The 17,599-nt window shown below is 40.1% G+C and overlaps 1 protein-coding gene across 2 annotated transcripts in view; it reads left to right on the plus strand.

The window, feature by feature from the left end:
* Positions 1-17,599, plus strand: part of kirrel1b (kirre like nephrin family adhesion molecule 1b) — an 80,612-nt gene that overhangs the window by 36,283 nt on the left and 26,730 nt on the right. For both annotated transcript variants that reach the window (XM_014413488.3, XM_014413491.4), the window contains exons 2-3: positions 11,455-11,604; positions 17,394-17,543. In XM_014413488.3, coding sequence (XP_014268974.2) covers positions 11,455-11,604; positions 17,394-17,543 — 300 coding nt within the window. The remainder of the gene's footprint in view (positions 1-11,454; positions 11,605-17,393; positions 17,544-17,599) is intronic.

Raw genomic sequence — 17,599 nt, forward strand, 5'->3', positions numbered from 1 at the left:
TTTGAATTCTCTTTTATTAAACTGAAGAGAGGGGAGGAAGAAGTATTTGTTTCTTTTAAAATCTTGACACATCTGTGATGAGAAGAAACCAGCATGTACTGAGCAGCTAAGCTTTGTCTCCTGTGGTGTTCTCTACAGTTGTCTGATTGAAGGTAAATGAATTAAAAGCTAAAAAACTTTTACCTGAAAAACAATAAACTGAAATAGTTTTAGATTGCATTTCTTTTGAGTAGTGAGGTTAAATGTTTTTATCTGACTATATTTGTACTAGTTGACTATAAATACATAAAATGTTCATATTTTAAAAGAAAAAAGGGTAAAGATACACAGTGGTGCACATTTGTTAGTTAAAAATATTTGTATTAACTGCCTGTTAGTAGAAATATATAATCAGCCAATCACATGGTAGCGACTCTATGCATTTAGTCATGTAGTCATGGTCAAGGTAACCATTTGAAGTTCAAACCGAACATCAGAATGAGCAAAATTCCAACTGATTTAAGTGACTTTGACCATGGCATAACTGTCACACAGACAGACATAGGCTGGTCTGAGTATTTAAGAATCTGCTGAGCTTCTGGGATTTTCCCACACAATCAGCTCTAGAGAATCATCTATAAAAAAAAAAAAGAAAGCATGCAGTCAGTAGCATTTCTCTGGATGAATATTCTTGTTGATGTCAGAGGTCAGAGGAGAATGGCCAGTCTGTTTTGAGCTGATAGGAAGGCAACAGTTACTCAAATACCACTGATTACAACCAAGGTATGCAGAAGAGCATCTCTGAACACCAACACTTTGAACCTTAAAGTAAATGGGCTCGAGCAGGAGAAGACCACACTGTGTGCCACTTCTGTCAGCTAAGAACAGTAAACTGAGCCTGCAGTTCACCAAAATTTGATAGTAGAAAATATGTAGAAATAGAAGGTCTCATTTCTGGGCTGTCATTGGTTGTCACAAAGGTTAAATAATCTCAACCTGTTTTCTTGAACATGAGTTCACTCTATTCAAATGGCCTCCACAGTCACCAGATCTCAATTCAATAGAGCACCTTTCAGATATGGTGGAATGGCAAATTTGCATCTGCGAGTTTTTGCAAATCTGCAGGAACTGCGTGATACTATCATGTCAATATGGAACAAATTCTTTCCCAGCACTTTGTTGCATCTATGCCATGACATTCTATGCCAGGTCAAGGTCACAATGACCTCACAAAACACATTCTTGGCCAGTATGCAATAAGTCATAAATTAATTAAGGCCAAAGGTGTGTTATATGACTCCATCCATTCTCCACTTATCAGGATCGCAGGGGCCTGGAGGCTATTTCAGCTGTCACGCGGCGAGAGGCAGGGTACATCTTGGACAGGTCACCAGGGTTTACACATAGAGACAGACAACCAGTTAACCTAACCTCACTAATTTCATGTCTTTGAACTATGTGAGGAAGGAAGAACATGTAAAGTGCACACAGAAAGGTCAGGTAGTGGAGTTGATAGTGGAGTTAGCACTGTAAACGCCATATATGAGCCCTTATATGAGACCAGTAATGACAAATACGCATGAAAATGTTCCGCCATAAAAGCTGCTGGTAGCTGTCAGTTACTTTCAAGGGCACTGCAAATGCAATATTTTTCTCTTCTCTGTACTAAACTAGTTAAAATAAAAAAATATCAAAAAGGAAAATGTCAATTTATTGTTGGAACAACTAAAAAGGGCTACCATTAACTAATACTAAGAGTAGTGAATCATCTAATCAAATGAATATTGTTTTTAAACCATGCAGTTTCTGATCTTTATTTATCCCGACTGCTGAAGATAATGGGCCTTTTCTTATTTATTCTGTTTGGAGTATAACTGGTTCCATTTTAGTACTTTATGATAACTCTGTAACTGCATTTTGCGGTTTATACAAATTTAACATTTTCTGTATGCTGTATTCAGATTTAAAGTCATCTACAGCAGGATTTCAGTAAATACAAACACTTCATTTCCTTAAAAAGTTTTATTCTGAAACATTTGCACGAAATGAAAACCGAAACTGATTTTTATAGTTGATAGGCGTTGGGCATTTACCAGAGAAAAAGTACAGTAAGGAAAAGTAGGGAAAAGTAACCGACCTACTAAGAAAAACACACACATAAACATATCTATGGACAACAGCGAGAATTCTGTATTGGTTGATAAAGTTGGTCAGAAAGAAAGAGTTCATGATGGTAAATGGCCTGCATTTGTATAGTGCTTTACATAGTCCCTAAGGACTCCAAAGCGCTTTACACGTTCAGTCATCCACACACACATTCACACACACTAGTGATGGCAAGCTACGTTGTAGCCACAGCCACCCTGGGGCGCACTGACAGAGGCAAGGCTGCCGGACACTGGCGTCACCGGGCCCTCTGACCACCATCAGTAGGCAACGGGTGAAGTGTCTTGCCCAAGGACACCACGACCGAGACTGTCCGAGCCAGGGCTTGAACCGGCAACCTTCCGATTACAAGACGAACTGCCAAGTCTTGAGCCACGATCGCCCCATGATGATGAGTCAGATGATTTTCTGATCTTTTCCATGATGCCAGTGTAACATTTAGTCATCAGCTGTAGTTGAATGATGTATTTGAACATGTGACTGTGGTGACCAAGCATCAGAAATGAGCAACAAATCATGGGTGTGGACATGCATGCTTACCATTGGTGTAAGGTGTGTAATAAAACAGGTTGCCAGCTTGTTACAGGACTAACACAGAGAAAAACAACTATTCATGCTCACATTCACACCTATGGTCAAATTGACTGTAGAATCACCACTTAACCTAACATCCATGGCTCTGAGCTGTGTGATGAAGCCAGAGCACCTGGAGTGAACCCACAGAGTCACAGGAAAGACCTGCAAACTCAACTGTAATTTGACATTTGATTGGATAGTGACACTCATCTTTAGTGTCTCCCTGTTCCTTCAGAGTGTTCACTACGTGTGTCATACCAGTCTAGACAGACATGGATGGAAAGTGCAACTTGAGTAGGCTGATTGGTGTGATGTGCTGTTTCTATCTATTCATCCATCCACTATATTCTGCTTATCCTTGTCAGGGTCATGTGGGTACTAGACCCCTATCCCAGCTACCACAGGGCGAGAGGTGGGGACACCCTGGACAGATCGCCAGCCTGACACAGAGCTAACCCAGAGAGACAGACGACCATTCGCACTCAGATTTCTTTAAGAACAAACAAAGTGAATGAAAATGTAAAAAGAGCAAAAAATGCCCAGAAACTGCTCTGTGTTGAGAAGGCTCATGACCTGTTGTAGTTGTAAGTATGCAGTTTCTATCAGTGGTTTTAGAATCCTCTTCAAGCTTATTAACACTGAGTTTCTTATTATAAGCAATCATAAATCATAGCCAAACTACAAATGATAGACCAGAATTCTAATAGATTCAATTGCCTTTTAAAACTATTCTTGAAACAACCACATTGTGCTATGATAAACAGTTCCCCTGTAATGTTCCTATCCCTTTATTCATTCAGATGTTCTGTCTGTATATTCTTTGGCAGCGTAAATGTAGACTAGTACGGTGCCAAAAATGAAAAGAAAAACAAACAATGGAATTTAAAGGGAGCGGGAGCCAGAGGAGGATCATGTTATTGGGTGATCCCTAAAATCTAGAAGCTCAAGAAAGATCCTTAAAGTGATTTTCAAGTAAACAGATAAGTCAATTGTTTTATGAATGTAAGCCAATAACTGGGGAAGAAAGATGCGTGTGTCTGTGTGCGTATGTGCATGTGCAAGTGTTTTTGGCAGTGTAATTGTGTATATTTGTGTGCGTGTGATTGGTGCCTGTGCTTTTGTAAGTACGCTCATGTGCTCATGAATCTTGCGCGCATTACTTTTTTGGAGTGCCCTTGTGTGTGTTAGAGTGTGCGTTTCTATATCTACGCATCGGTAACTGCCCCTGTGAGTGCGCGTGTGATTTCCAATAACTGCTGGGTTTGCTCAGCATCACCTCTACGGTTGGTTTCTGCTTCTCTGTTCTGCTGGAGGTGTTTGTGAGGAGAAATAAAAGCAGCATTTGGTGGTGGGGGGCACTGGGAAATCACGGAGCTACTGTTTACAGCAAACACACAGCAAAAACCGAGACGCACAGCGGCAAAGTTATGATCTCCGTGTCTGTCCCGCTGTGTCTGTCTCGCCAAGTCCTTTTCTGTCTCTCTCTGTCCGCTCTCGTGTACGTCTCTGTCAGTTAAATGCTGTGTGCTTTGGGGGCATAAATGTTACATAAATTATATTTCCAAAACATCAAATAAACAAGGATGCAGTAAGCATATCAACCCACAGGAATGATGCAGTCGCCCCTCACGGCCAATCAGAAACAAACAGGTCGCTGTATTCATGACCTTTGTTTGTATATGACTGGAGGGAGACATGGCTTTGTAATGTGACAGAAAAATCTTTTCTGTAGTTGCTTTGTGTGCCAAGCCTTCCTATATACTGCAGGCTAAATGTACTATAGATGCACAGCATTTCTGTAAAGAATATAACTATAGCTAAAACAGAGATTCGTCTCTAACTGTGGCTGTGTAATATCTCTCTCATACATTATCAGAGGAATTTTTCAGGTAATAGTTCAATTACCACGTCTGTGTTGTAGGTATTTGATTAGTTTTGATAACTGAAACATTCAAACGTTCACATGAAAGGAAGTTATTCTAGGTTTCAGCCTGTAGCTTGAAGGTTGTGAATTTCTGGACTCTACAGGTCAATAATAGAGCCATAATTTTGTCAGACATCAAATATTTGGCAAAGTAATACAGCACTTTGCTTGTTAAGGCCCAAAAGCATTTTGAGTGGTAAATTAAAATATACGGCAGTGTAGATGAATTATTTCTAAAACTATGGAAGCATAAAAAATGTATTTCAGACATGACAATGATGTCTTTTAGACCATTTAAAAAGTGTAATGCACCAACTAACTTACTAACTGTCATGATAGCTTAAATACGCTTATGTGATGTCTCACTGTCATAGATGACAGAGGCAGAGCACCTACCCCAGTAACTACTCAGAAAATTATTACACGTTTTCTTCTTCTCTCAGTGTTATGATTTTATATATTAGTCTTATAAGCTACTAATATCACATAAATGCCTGGAGAGTTTATTACGAGTCATAATTTTTCTCCGAGTACTGGATGTTAGCCATCTATATGCTGTTTAATTTCTTTTTGTTACTTCGCACACATGCACACAAACACTTTCTTTTTCCTTTTCTCTCTTTGAGGTGAACACCTTTTTTTGACTCTTCCAGCCACACTTTGCCCTTTGCTGCCTTTTTCGGAAATGGCAAATATATGCGTGCGGTGTACACAACACAACAATGACAGCTACGCATGCAGGCATGCGTGTAAACACGAACAATGCTTTCGCATACACACGTAGACACAGCGTGCTCTCTCTCCTGAGTGAGAGTGGTGTGTGGTAGTTGAAATGGGAGCGAGCCATAGCCCAGAGGCAGAGCTGGGCCATGAATACAAGGAAAGGGTCAGCGTGGCAGTTTTTGGGGTGGGGGTTAGAAGCATGAATGCTTCAGGGTGTGGAGATGTGCAGTTTAGGGTTACAAACCTCACAAACTGCCTTTTCATTTCTACATTTGCTTGTAGGAAATTGCATTTGGCCTCTGATGGCCACCTTGGAGGTCTTCGCTGTTTGGAATCAGCAGCTGCATTCCTCAGGGAGTACTGTGACCATGTCTAATAAGATGACAAGACATCCCACTTTAAAGTCAAGGCAGTTAAAATGTCAGCTGATTTCTTCTTGTTACAAAGACTTCCTTCTTTTTCATATTAACTCAAATTCCAAAAAGAAGAGTATGAGTGAGCAGTGTTATTGTTTAGCTCACAGGAGAAGAGAGAGCGCTGAAAAGTTGATTGCTGCCTGAAATTCCAGTTTTATACATTCTTGTCAGCTGCACTCAGCCTATTTCTTTTTTTTATCCTTGAGCTAATCAAAAACCTGTGAACTGCACTCGGAATAAGAAGTTATGTGATAGATTCATTTGTGCTTATCACAGCAAAGACAACTGAGCAAAAAGGGATAGTGGCAAATATTATATGGGGACACACACCTGTACTGTGCAGCAGCGCTGACACCAAGTCAGGTTACTTATTTCACTGCCAGCTGTCAAAACTGCAGAAGAGTTGCAGTTTTATTACAGGTACTACGGTTTCTTGATTTTTTTTTTTTAATAGTAAACGTCTTTTTCTAAGGAACACTGCATTCATCGTTTGGTGGTTGTGTAGATTACGACTGTGATTGTCTGTGCAGAGCAAACTTTTGGCCGCACTCCTTCCTAAAGTAAATCAATGGGCGGACGAAATTTATGACTTTCACAAAGGAGACTACTGTCCATTTCTTAAACCTTTTTTAACCGCTAAAGTAATCATTCCCTAACCTTTTGGAAGTGGTCATTTCAACCCAAACAGCACACTTTTTAAACTTCTTTCTAATCCTTTGTTAAAGTCTTTGGTTGCAGTAAGCAAGGTGCTAAGTCTTTCCTGTACCCGGCACCCCTGACAAAACAAGAGCCATGTGTATTCGTATTGTGTTGTTTCTTTGCAAGTGGCTTTTCATTTGGAGAAAAGATGAGTTTTGAAGTGAAAAAGACAATGAATTCAGTGTTATACAATGACAGCTGTGAAAGGGCTGATGCAGACCACAATACAACATTAAATATGCTCTGAAACATACATCAGCTTTGTGGGAGCAGTCACAATAGACACCAAGGTATAGACCATTTTTCCCTACCATAGCTGGGACAGCCTCCATACCACTGTGAGCCTGAACTAGCAGTTATGGATGTATGAATGTATGTATGTATGGATGGCATACAACTACTTATCAAGTCAAGTGTCAAGTGAAGGCAAACATTTCTTATATGGTTAATCACCTGCATAAATGTTCACATGAACCGATGTCCTAGGTTACTCATTATGAAAGTCTATGAATTATTTTACAGTACAAATTCACTGGCAAAAATCGTCCTTGCTGCTCAGCTTCCCCCTTCAGCCTACACTTCTGTGTGAGATTCTAGTGCAGCTCCTCTATTCCAAGTCAGCCACTGAATGTTAATACTTCAGCATTAATGCAAAATGTAGAATTTCTTTATAATACAGAAAGACTTGTACGCTTCAAGTAGAAATTGATAGGGCTAGTTAGATAGTGCTTGTATTGATGTTTAACAAAGCTCAGCCTGAAGGGAAAAAAAGACCAAAGTGAATAAAATATATTAAAGGTATTACGGATAATATGCAAGGGCACTGTGGCTTTTATTGTGAAGCTGGGTCATTATGCAATGAGAATAAAAAAGAGGAAGAGAAGATATGCCCAAGATTATCCCCAAGGGTAATGATGCAGGGATGTAAAGATGAGAAGGAGAGTGAGGAGGAGGCTGAGACAGAAAGAGACAATTGCAGCAGAAAACAGTGGATAGGAGAGAGGGCGAAGAAAAGTGAGAAATATATAAAAAACATGGAAAAAATGTTCATAGATACAGAGAGATAATGAGGGAAATACTGGAGTACTAGAGGGGTAGTGAAGTGAAGCGGGAGAGGAAAGAGAGAAGATGGAGGGAGGTGGAGAAACAACGAGCTGGGTCCAAAGAACAAAAGAGAGCGGGATTGAAGAAGCTATAAAAATTGTGCATTGCTGCATTGAAAAAAATACACAAAGAAGGAGAGGAAACGAGGACGGAAAGAGTCAGACTGTATTAAAAGAGGTGGGCTAGTCAAAGTTAAACAGGATGAACTTGGAAACCCTAACAAGAAAAAAGAAAAAGTGATTTGAGGAAAATGTAGAGAGGCTAAAAAAAAGAGCAACACACAAAGCAAATATAAATGTAGAGAAACTGACCACATGTGAAAAGGAATACACGGGGAGTTTGAAAATGGAGAAAATGTTAAAGGGGAGAGAGACAGAGGTGTGTGTATGCTGGTGGAGGCAGCGGGTTGGTGGGGTATCCCGTAGGGTTAATTACATCTCTGTTCTCTGTCTGTACAGCTCTCACTTCTCTGATCTGAATCCCTGCTTCAAGCTGACAAACTGCAGACACACGTATTCAATCCCAAATATGCACACAAATCTACTCCAGGCAGCCACAACTTTAAACCCACTGACGGGTGAAGTTAAAATCTAATGTTCGGCATTAAACTGTGAGATTCCTTGAATACAATTGGATAAAATACTGACATGTGTTACCTACCACTGGCATTGTTGCGAGCAAAAACCCTTCCTGTGATTGCACTGGCCAGTGGTTCTGGCCTCTTCCAACACAACGTTGTGCCCAGCCTCAATGCAAATGCTGCTCTGGAGCACAGATATTAAAGGTATTAACCAAGCCTCCAAAACAAAAACCACAAATGCACACTGCAATTCAAACGCTGCAGGATCCACTGCTAACTTTCCGCTATAGACACTGACAGTCCTTGAGGTCTTAAGTTATTGCCCTGACTGATCAGAACTGTGCTGGTAACAGACTGCACAACATCATACAGGTAGTTTTAATGTTGTGGCTGATCAGTGTATACCCACGCAGTCATACCCACACATTCATGCATTTCACAGCACACAAACAGAAATGTTTGTCTCCTCCTTCATATCTTTCTGTCACTACTTCTCTCTTTCGCTCTCCTACACAGTTACACACAGATTAAACACATCACAGCCAGTCCCGTGAGAACATGTGTTGTTCTGTACAGAGTTATACACGAAGATGAGGGCCTTTGCTCATAATAGCTGTTAATTTTGCATAAATCATGCATAACATGACCCACATGTAAATCACTCAAGTTAGCAGGCACAACCCAGCAGCTCCTTCTTTTTCCACTCAGAAAGAGAAGCAGCTCCCACGTTCGTAGTTTTATTTTAAGGTATTCTGTTTGACTTTCACTTTTTAAGATTAAAGACCTAAGAATGCACATTTTTACAGCCGGGGAACATTATCACCTGTTTTTCAAAGACCAGGTGTGAAAAAATGTGTTTCAATCAGGAGAACTATAGACAAAGAAGATTGCTGTTTTCCTTTTCATTCATTTTTACTTGGTGGAATACATCTTCACACAAGGAAAAAGGAAAAAGACAGAGAGAGAGCAGCGATAAGACCCCAAGTACAGAAAAAGGCAAGAGCAACATGGATTAGATTAGCTATAACATGAAAATTAGGAGATGGAGTCAAGGTGGGTCTCTGGGTGGCTTGCAGCAGTTGTTTAAGAATATTTACATATGGCTTGCAAGAACTAACATTAGAATGGATATTTTTGCCTCTGTGCCAGGGTTGTTTAACATATCAGAAGAAATAAAATCCATTAACATTCTATATTAATGTAATAAATCATACTGTATATAAAAGTGATAACAAGAGAGTGGTCGAGTTGTACCATGCACTGAAAATGCAGCACAGCTTCCATATTCTGTGTGTTGCATTTTGATTGATTGTGCAGAAATCTAAGGGCGTCATTGTATCTTCCCCAGTAGATTAATGAGAATTTTAGGGGCTGAAAGTCGAAAGCTGCTTGGATTTTAACTAATGACTGAACTAATTAAAGGTTTTTTTTCCACATTCTGCCTAAAAATGCCAGCGTTTTATGAACAGTTTGCCTTTATTTGAAACTACTGAATACAGAAGTACATGACTCGCAGCACTCTACAACTATGATTACAAAATGTTTTACATTAATTAAGAAGAAATACAGTATACAGGAAAAAAGAGACAAAACAAACTAAAAAGGTGATACACGCTGTTAAATGTTTGCTATTTAAACATGTCATAAGAGCCAAAAGCTTAAAGGAGAATTAAAAAGTCTGAGGATGAGATTTTAAACTCTGATGAAAATTAATAACCTGACCTCCCTTGGGGTTTCTATAACTTGAAGCAAAATAAGAGTGAACACAAAACCTAACAGGTTGTTTAAACATTTGAACTAAGTGGAAAAACTGTCCCTTCTGGAAATAATATCTCAACAAAAAGCACAACCAAGCAACAGCCACTAAGAACGGTGAAGTGTGTTAAGGCAGTTTTTCCCTTAAACTTCAAAATAAATTACACAGCTATCAGCTCACAGTCGCCACAGTTGTCTTCTTGAATCAGCATTCAAAAGGAAAGTTGACGAAACATCAAAGCTCTTCTTGTGAAGTTTTAAAATGTCCTGCCTTCATTAGACAAGCCTTCCACACAAATAACATGACAAGTCATGTAATCCTCCTGACAAATCAGTAAATCGCCCTGTTGTTTGCACCTTTGTGGTTGAATCCCACTGAGATGTGTCCCTCAGAGCCAGGGCTCGCTTTATTAACCAGTTTTGCCTTAATTAGCTAATAGGATTGTTTTAACCATGATCCAAGAACAGAATAGCCCACGGGAAGACAGACGCAAACTCTGTGGAAGTGTGTATATGTGTGCACTTGCACACATATACACACTTCCACAGACTGAGTATGCAACTGCATTTGTGTTAGTGATATAGTGCGTTTGTGCACAACTGCATAAATTGGTTGTTGCATGTGTGAAAAAGCTTCTGTCTCTGTAAGTTTCAGTGTGTTTGTATATGTGTGCTCGTGCACGTTCGTGTGCATGTGTCATCTAAGGCAGCGCAGTCTCCCTCTCTCTCTCTGCCTTAATTAACGTGCCTTCTTGCAAGACTTTCTCCAGAATATGAAACAATTTTACCTGATGATGCAAACGGCTGAAAATAGCGCCGGGTGAGTGCCTCGCCTCCTCACCTGACACTCTCTCTTTAAGCGAGTGCGTTAATGTATGCCTGCGCTACACTTGTAGTTTTCTATCTGTGTATTTTAGTGGCACTGCGATAGCCAAAAGGCTTATTTTGCTGCAGGAAATGTGTGTGTGTGTAAGCAAAATCCTTTGTACTGTGTGTGATGAAAAAGAGCAGGCTGTATAACAGCTTGCAATGATGTTCTTGCTACACAAGTGTTCGCTTACACATCCATGCATGTACACACACACTTTTGCACAGAAGCCTCAGTTCAGACCAGGGAAAACCTTAAAAAGGAGGCAAAGAGACAAAACAGAGAGAAAAGACACGGAGGAATGAAAAATATACAGAATTCAAGCAATGGACTCTTGACCAGCTAAAAAGACAATAATAATAATGAACACTATATATGCATGGAGTTCATGTTTATTCCTGTAAGAGAAATTTCACTCAAACCGGGTTCATATTAAAATACACTCATAGTAAAAACACATAATAAAAGAAACAATAAAAACACCCTATATTCAATAAAAGCACACAACAAATTACCCAGCAACCTCCATATGGACAAACAGAAGTCAATAAGACCAGAGAGGGACTGTGTAGCTCGATACAGTGCAATAAAAATGCCAGCTCATGGCCAGGTCACAGTGAAAGGAACTAAAAAATTGATCCCCCTCTCTGTCCTTCTGTTGCAGTGTGGTGCGTTCGTTTCTCCCAAGAGCCTGCGGACCAGTCGGTGGTGCTGGGAGAACGGGTGGTGCTGTCCTGTGTCGTCTTCAACTACAGCGGCATCGTCCAGTGGACCAAGGACGGCCTGGCACTCGGCATTGGAGAGGGTCTTCGAGGTAAAAAAAAAATGCAGCTTCACCCAGCTGCAGAGATCAAAGTGAAGTGAAGAAGGGGAATAACTCAGCTACGGTTTTGGTTCAGTTTGGAGTGTAAGAACCCTGACAAAAGCTATTATGGTTGAAAAGTGTAGGGGTTTTTTAACATTAAGGAAATGAACACTGTACCATGCGAGAGAGAGTTAAGAGTGTGTGAGTGACAATCTGGGCAAAAAGGAGTCCTGTATATCATGCTGAATTAGAGAAAATCCCTCACACTGCTGACAAAAGCAGACGCACATTCACATTTACATTTTAAGCCGACACACACATCCAGAATGACTTACTATGAGTGCAACAGTAGAATATACTTCATTTTTAAAGATGAGGAAACATCACAAGCAGTGAAAAGTGAGAGTCAAAGGGTCAAAGCCACAACAGACACCCAGTTTTTTTTTCTGTATACGTGGAATAATCAGACGAAACTCAGAAATGCAAAATCAAAGAATGAGAGGCCAGGAGAAGAATAAGAAAAGCAAAAAATGTCATTCTCAGCTAACCTCATCTTGATTTTCTTCAAAATATGCAAACAAGCTTTTGACCACTGTGGCTTACTGAATGCTCGCATTGCTTATGAATAATGCTGCTTATAGACCTCTGTCCAGGATAACTTTCAGGTAAAATAAAAGGGAAGAAAATGAGCTGATAGGCTCACTGAAATAGACTTAAGAATGCGCAGCATATCAAGTATTCAGATTTAACATCCATATAACACAATAATCAGGTAACTACCATATCTTTTCACCTTCATCGGCTGTGCATTATTGATTTATACAAATGAAAGTGTTGGAAAGAAAGAGAACTATACAATTACACATAATATACAAACACATAAATAAAAATGCAAATAAGATGATTACTTTTTTGAGAAGTATAGAAAAAAAACAGCATGTAGAAAAAAGAAACTGATGATTTCTAAAAAACCTCCATTCTAACTAACAGTCCATGAAAGCTCTTCTCCATCCACCCATATTCTTAACTGCTTACCCAATTCAAGTTATTGGAAATCAATTGTTTATTGTTTAAGGCTGCAGTTATACATCCTTACAAACCAATTGGTAACTGGCTTGAAATCACTAGCTACTCGTGAAAAATGATTTTTCCCTGGTCATTTGCTAGCAGTTACGGTGAAATTGATCGCTAAAATCCCCAGTCCCCAGACTACAGACCAATCAGAGACTCCTTGGTAAACACAGGCAGCTTCGGAAAAACGTGTATTCCCAATCAGCTGGTCGTTGTGGAAAGTTGTTTTGCTGTCGATGGAAAAACATACCTGATAAACACGTGTTCGGTGCTGCACAAAAATCCTTGTTGCTTTTGCCGCTATAGCAGATTGCTGTGATCACAGATAGTTTTTTATGGAAAACGCTGACTGCGAAACCTCGCCAACTGCTCACTTAGCCATAATGAAATTGCGAAAGGTGTCTTCAAGGTAAAGTTGCACCTACTGAAATGCGTTAGCTTCAGCAGTAAGACAACTTTCAAGTGTCAAAAATTAAGAAATACCTTTGACACTTTCATAAGTTTAAAAAAAATATTCTGTGATTATGATTTTTGAGTTTCTCAAACTCACATGTTATGTTAAATGAATAGACTTTTGGGAGTATTGCAAATATACCCTTGCAGTGTAAAATATAAGGTCTAAGCAGTCTGTAGTATTACTGATCTCTACTAGTTAGCCTGGAAGATGTATCAGACCATACCAGCAGGTCTAAAGTGCTGTAGCTGTGGTGATTGTGTATCCAAAATTTAAATGCAGGACGAGTGAAGGAGTCTGTGGAGAAGAACTTTCAGCTGATCCAGGGAAGTTCTGACAAACCTTCAGACTACTCAGCAAAAGGAAAGCAAGTCTTAGCCCAGGCTATGCTTAGCAGTAATCCACGCTGAGGATATTGTTTTGCTGTGGAAAGAGCACTTTCAGAAACTCTTGAATCCCACTAACACATCCTCTGTGGAGGAGGCAAAACTTCAGAAGTAGTGAAGGAGCTCTTAAATTCTCCACAAGAGTCTGAAAGCTCCGGACTTTGTTAAACCGTCTAGGCGAAGATGCATTTTCATGTCGTGTGGAGCTCGGGGACAGCGTCTGTACAACAGGATACCAGAATAAGGGAGTCTGCTATAATTTGTAAGGTAATTGCTCAGCATCCCATGGCTAAGCTCATATATGGTGCTCAAAGGGAGGTTCTGATTGGCTGTTGAACTCTGGACTAAGGATTAATCCTGCTTCACTCCTGCCATACCACATTAGACTAACTCTTCATGCTGGAAGAGTTACTGAGGTGTGATGGAAAAATTGTTCTTCCAGTTTACATGTGTTTTATACATGTGTCAACTGAAGTATCAAGGGATCAGTATTTCACAAAAATGGTACCAGAGCACTTTGGTGGAAAGGGGGTTGAACTGGAAGGTGAAGCTTTCTATTAACCAGTCAGTCTCCTCACCTAGGGTCAAGTTTTGGGTAGTGACTGAAAGAATATAGGCTGCTGAGGTTCTTAGATGCAATGTGAAATATTTGAAAATACCGAGGGGTCTCTGAGAGGACTTGGTTCTCCTTTGCGAAGGGATCGAGTTGAGCCGGTCCCAGGATTTTAATACCATTCTAGCAACTTTGACTGGATGCTTTCACAGCTGATGCTTTCACAGCTGATTTTCCATCTGGTATGTGACCCTGTGATACAAAGGGTAGACCCAAGACAGAAGATACAACTCATCTGACCTGTGGACACATCCGAATCCTTCAGTAGGGGTTGAAAAATGTTTTTAAGGAGAGAAACATTAGAATTTACCTGCTAAGCCTACAACCACCTTGATCCAACTCTGCATAATCCACAGAAAAAGGATAGATGGAAGAAAAACTAACTACACAGCTTTCATTCATTCTGCCATTCAAGCTATTTTAAACAATTTATTGATAAATAGTTAGGAAAGCTTTTATTTATACATGAAAATGTTGCCTTTTTTTGGCTGTAATGTGCAATTTCATCTTCTCACAAAATGTAAGAGAAAAACTTCTGTATTAGCACTTACAAATATCACATTAGCACTCACAGACTTTCAGCTCTAAACCACCCATCACATTTCTCATAACACTGTAAATTCATCTACAAAGAACGCTACATGCTGTATAGCACGCAAAAAACACCACATACCCATCCACCCACACAGACACGCACACACCGCCCACACACACTGACACAAAACACACACATACACACAGTCACACAAGTGATAATCTGACATGTGATGCGAATCTTGTGTTCAACTCAATTTAATTCACAGGTTCAGTAAAGGTCTGCACTTCTCTCTCGCCTCCTCTCGCTCTCTCTTTCTCCCTCACACTGTCTTTATTTCCTGCTCCTTCATCTTTAAAACTACAGCTTCACCATCACTTGCTGGCTTCCCAGATCCCCTCTATTGCTTTTTATTTCTTCACTCTCCTCTCTGTCGGTCCCATCGCCGTCCCTTCCTCCTCCCGCTCTCATTTTGTTGTTGGTAATGCTCTCTTTGTCCTCGTAGCCTTTTACAGCGTGGACCTGCTGACAAACACATTTGATAAACATGTTGTCCTCTTTGTCTCTTTTCCTGCTTCTCAACCATCTATCATCGCCTTCTGTCCATCTTTTATGCTTAGTCGTCGGCTGCCATTCTTCCCGCCATGACATACGGTCACTCGGCCTTTTGCTCATCTCATAACCTGAACTTGAAGCCATGTCATGAAGTCTGCAAGTTGCAAACACTTGCACCAACAAAGATTATTAATTCATTGGTGATCCATTAAGGTGCAGATGTTGGCTGTATGATGTATAAGTGGTTGTTATTATGCGCCCTGTATGATTACATACAGCTGTGGATGACAGTGTAGGCGTACAGATTGTGCAGTGCAATTCTCACCTGCAGTTAGCTCACCCACACATACGCAGGAGATCTGCGTTCATTCACAGACCAAAACAGCTTCTAGACATCACCTGGCTGCGCCTGTAAAATGTCAGATAAATAAAATTTAAATCCAGTTAATATATGATCAGTGTAAAGCCACCTACATGTGTGGATCATGTTTACGTAAATACCCAAAACACACATGCATCTTCTCACTACCTGCAGGCATAAGTGGTGGCAGTTTATTGTTCATCCTAGACCTCCTCCTCCTCTCCTCCTCCTCCTCCTTCTTCTCCTTCTCCCCAGGGTGCTTTCACCTCTGTGGTTGCTATGCTGCGAGGTGCTGGAGTGGATGATGTAATCTCCACTAATACTTTTGTCCCCCTCCACCCAACCTCCTTCTTCCTCCTTGCACCCCAACTGCCTGCCTGCTTGCCTGCCTTTGCCATCTGAATCCATGATGTCATGTTAGGATTGGGCACGGAGGATCAATGAGTGCCCCCTAGTGGGATGTCACGCTCAATTATGTCTTTGTCTGCGAGTTGAGGGTTCAAAGAGAGAAAAAGAGGGTGCTGTAATTGGAACAGCTCAGTCCGTAATTCTGCAGGAATTGATGTGGCGTTATTGAATATGTGGCCACGTTTGATCAGTGTTAGTACAAAAACCATTTAGCTGTTTATCGCTAACTGTGTTACTATACTGCCGTTATGCGTGTGTCCTCGTGCATTCATTACCCCCCCTTGTGTTGTTTGTGTAGAGGGCATATCATATCATTGTGATCTCCAGATGCTGTGGTTAATGAAAAAAGGTCTTCAATAAATCATGTTATCTGTGTATTATGATAAAAAGCTTTGACACTTTCCCATAAATACGTGTCGCCTTGCTCTCTGTTCTCTGCCTGTGATGGATGTAAAACAATCGGGGTTCAGCATTTATCCATTTCAAAAGAGCTTTTACATTTGCTTTATCCTGTGAACAAATCAGGTCTGAGTCCTCTGTTGCACAGTTACACAAAGGACAGAAATAATATTAAAAACTGAATGAGAGAAGATGGAGAAGAGGTTTTTGGGTTTTCGTTTCTGGTCTTTATATAAAAGGCATGACAAGTACCTCAAGGAACTACAGTTTAAATGGTTAATTCACCAATATTACTGAGAAACTGTGTTTTTTGTGACACATGTTCTGTTACAGACACACACAGAGTTTTAATTTATAGTCATAACGTTTAAGCTTTTGACTGCAACCCCCCGACAAAACAGGTGAATGACATTTGTCTACAGTCTACAAAACATCACCTAAAAAATTCAAGAGTGACATGTCTTTTCAGAAAATAAGAGACTAGATAGAAAGGCCTACTATCTATCTAGGAATATTACTGAATTCAGATGAATGCCACCTTTAAATTAGCAACATTTCTTTTTATTATTTTATTACTTGTAGCACAGACTAAACTTTTTTAGTAATTTCAGATTTTGGATAGCTTAACAACAACTTTTAACATACAATTTCACAAGAAAGGGTAAATGTGACGAATACCAGCTTGTTTTCTTCTAAGTGACGTGGAAACAAAATATTTCACAACAGGAAATCATCACAGAGTATTTCTAAAAATATATATACTTTCCTCCTCAGAAACAGCAGATACACATCATTCAGTGAATCCAGTATTGCTGTGATGACTCATGTCTGTAATTGAAGCATTTAATGTCTCTTCCTGCACTTCAACAATCATTTCAGAACAATCAGTCTTCCCTTGAAGTTGGCTCACTATGTATGAAAAAGTATGTGACTGTAATAAAAACAGACCGAAGTAAATGAGTCACAGTGTGAGTTATATGCTCTCTAACTGAAAGTTTTCTTGGTTTGTTCAACAGCGTGGCCCAGGTATCGTATCCTGCGTTCTCTCGACATCGGCCAGTACAACTTGGAGATCTCCAACGCCGAGCTTTCTGATGACTCTCTCTATGAGTGTCAGGCCACAGAGGCCGCCTTGCGCTCCAGGAGGGCTAAGCTCAATGTACTCAGTAAGTACCCTGCTGCTACTGATACAGGGGTCTTCTCCTGGTGCATTTTTCTGATT

The sequence above is a fragment of the Maylandia zebra genome, linkage group LG18, assembly GCF_041146795.1.
Source record: "Maylandia zebra isolate NMK-2024a linkage group LG18, Mzebra_GT3a, whole genome shotgun sequence".
Lineage (NCBI taxonomy): Eukaryota > Metazoa > Chordata > Actinopteri > Cichliformes > Cichlidae > Maylandia > Maylandia zebra.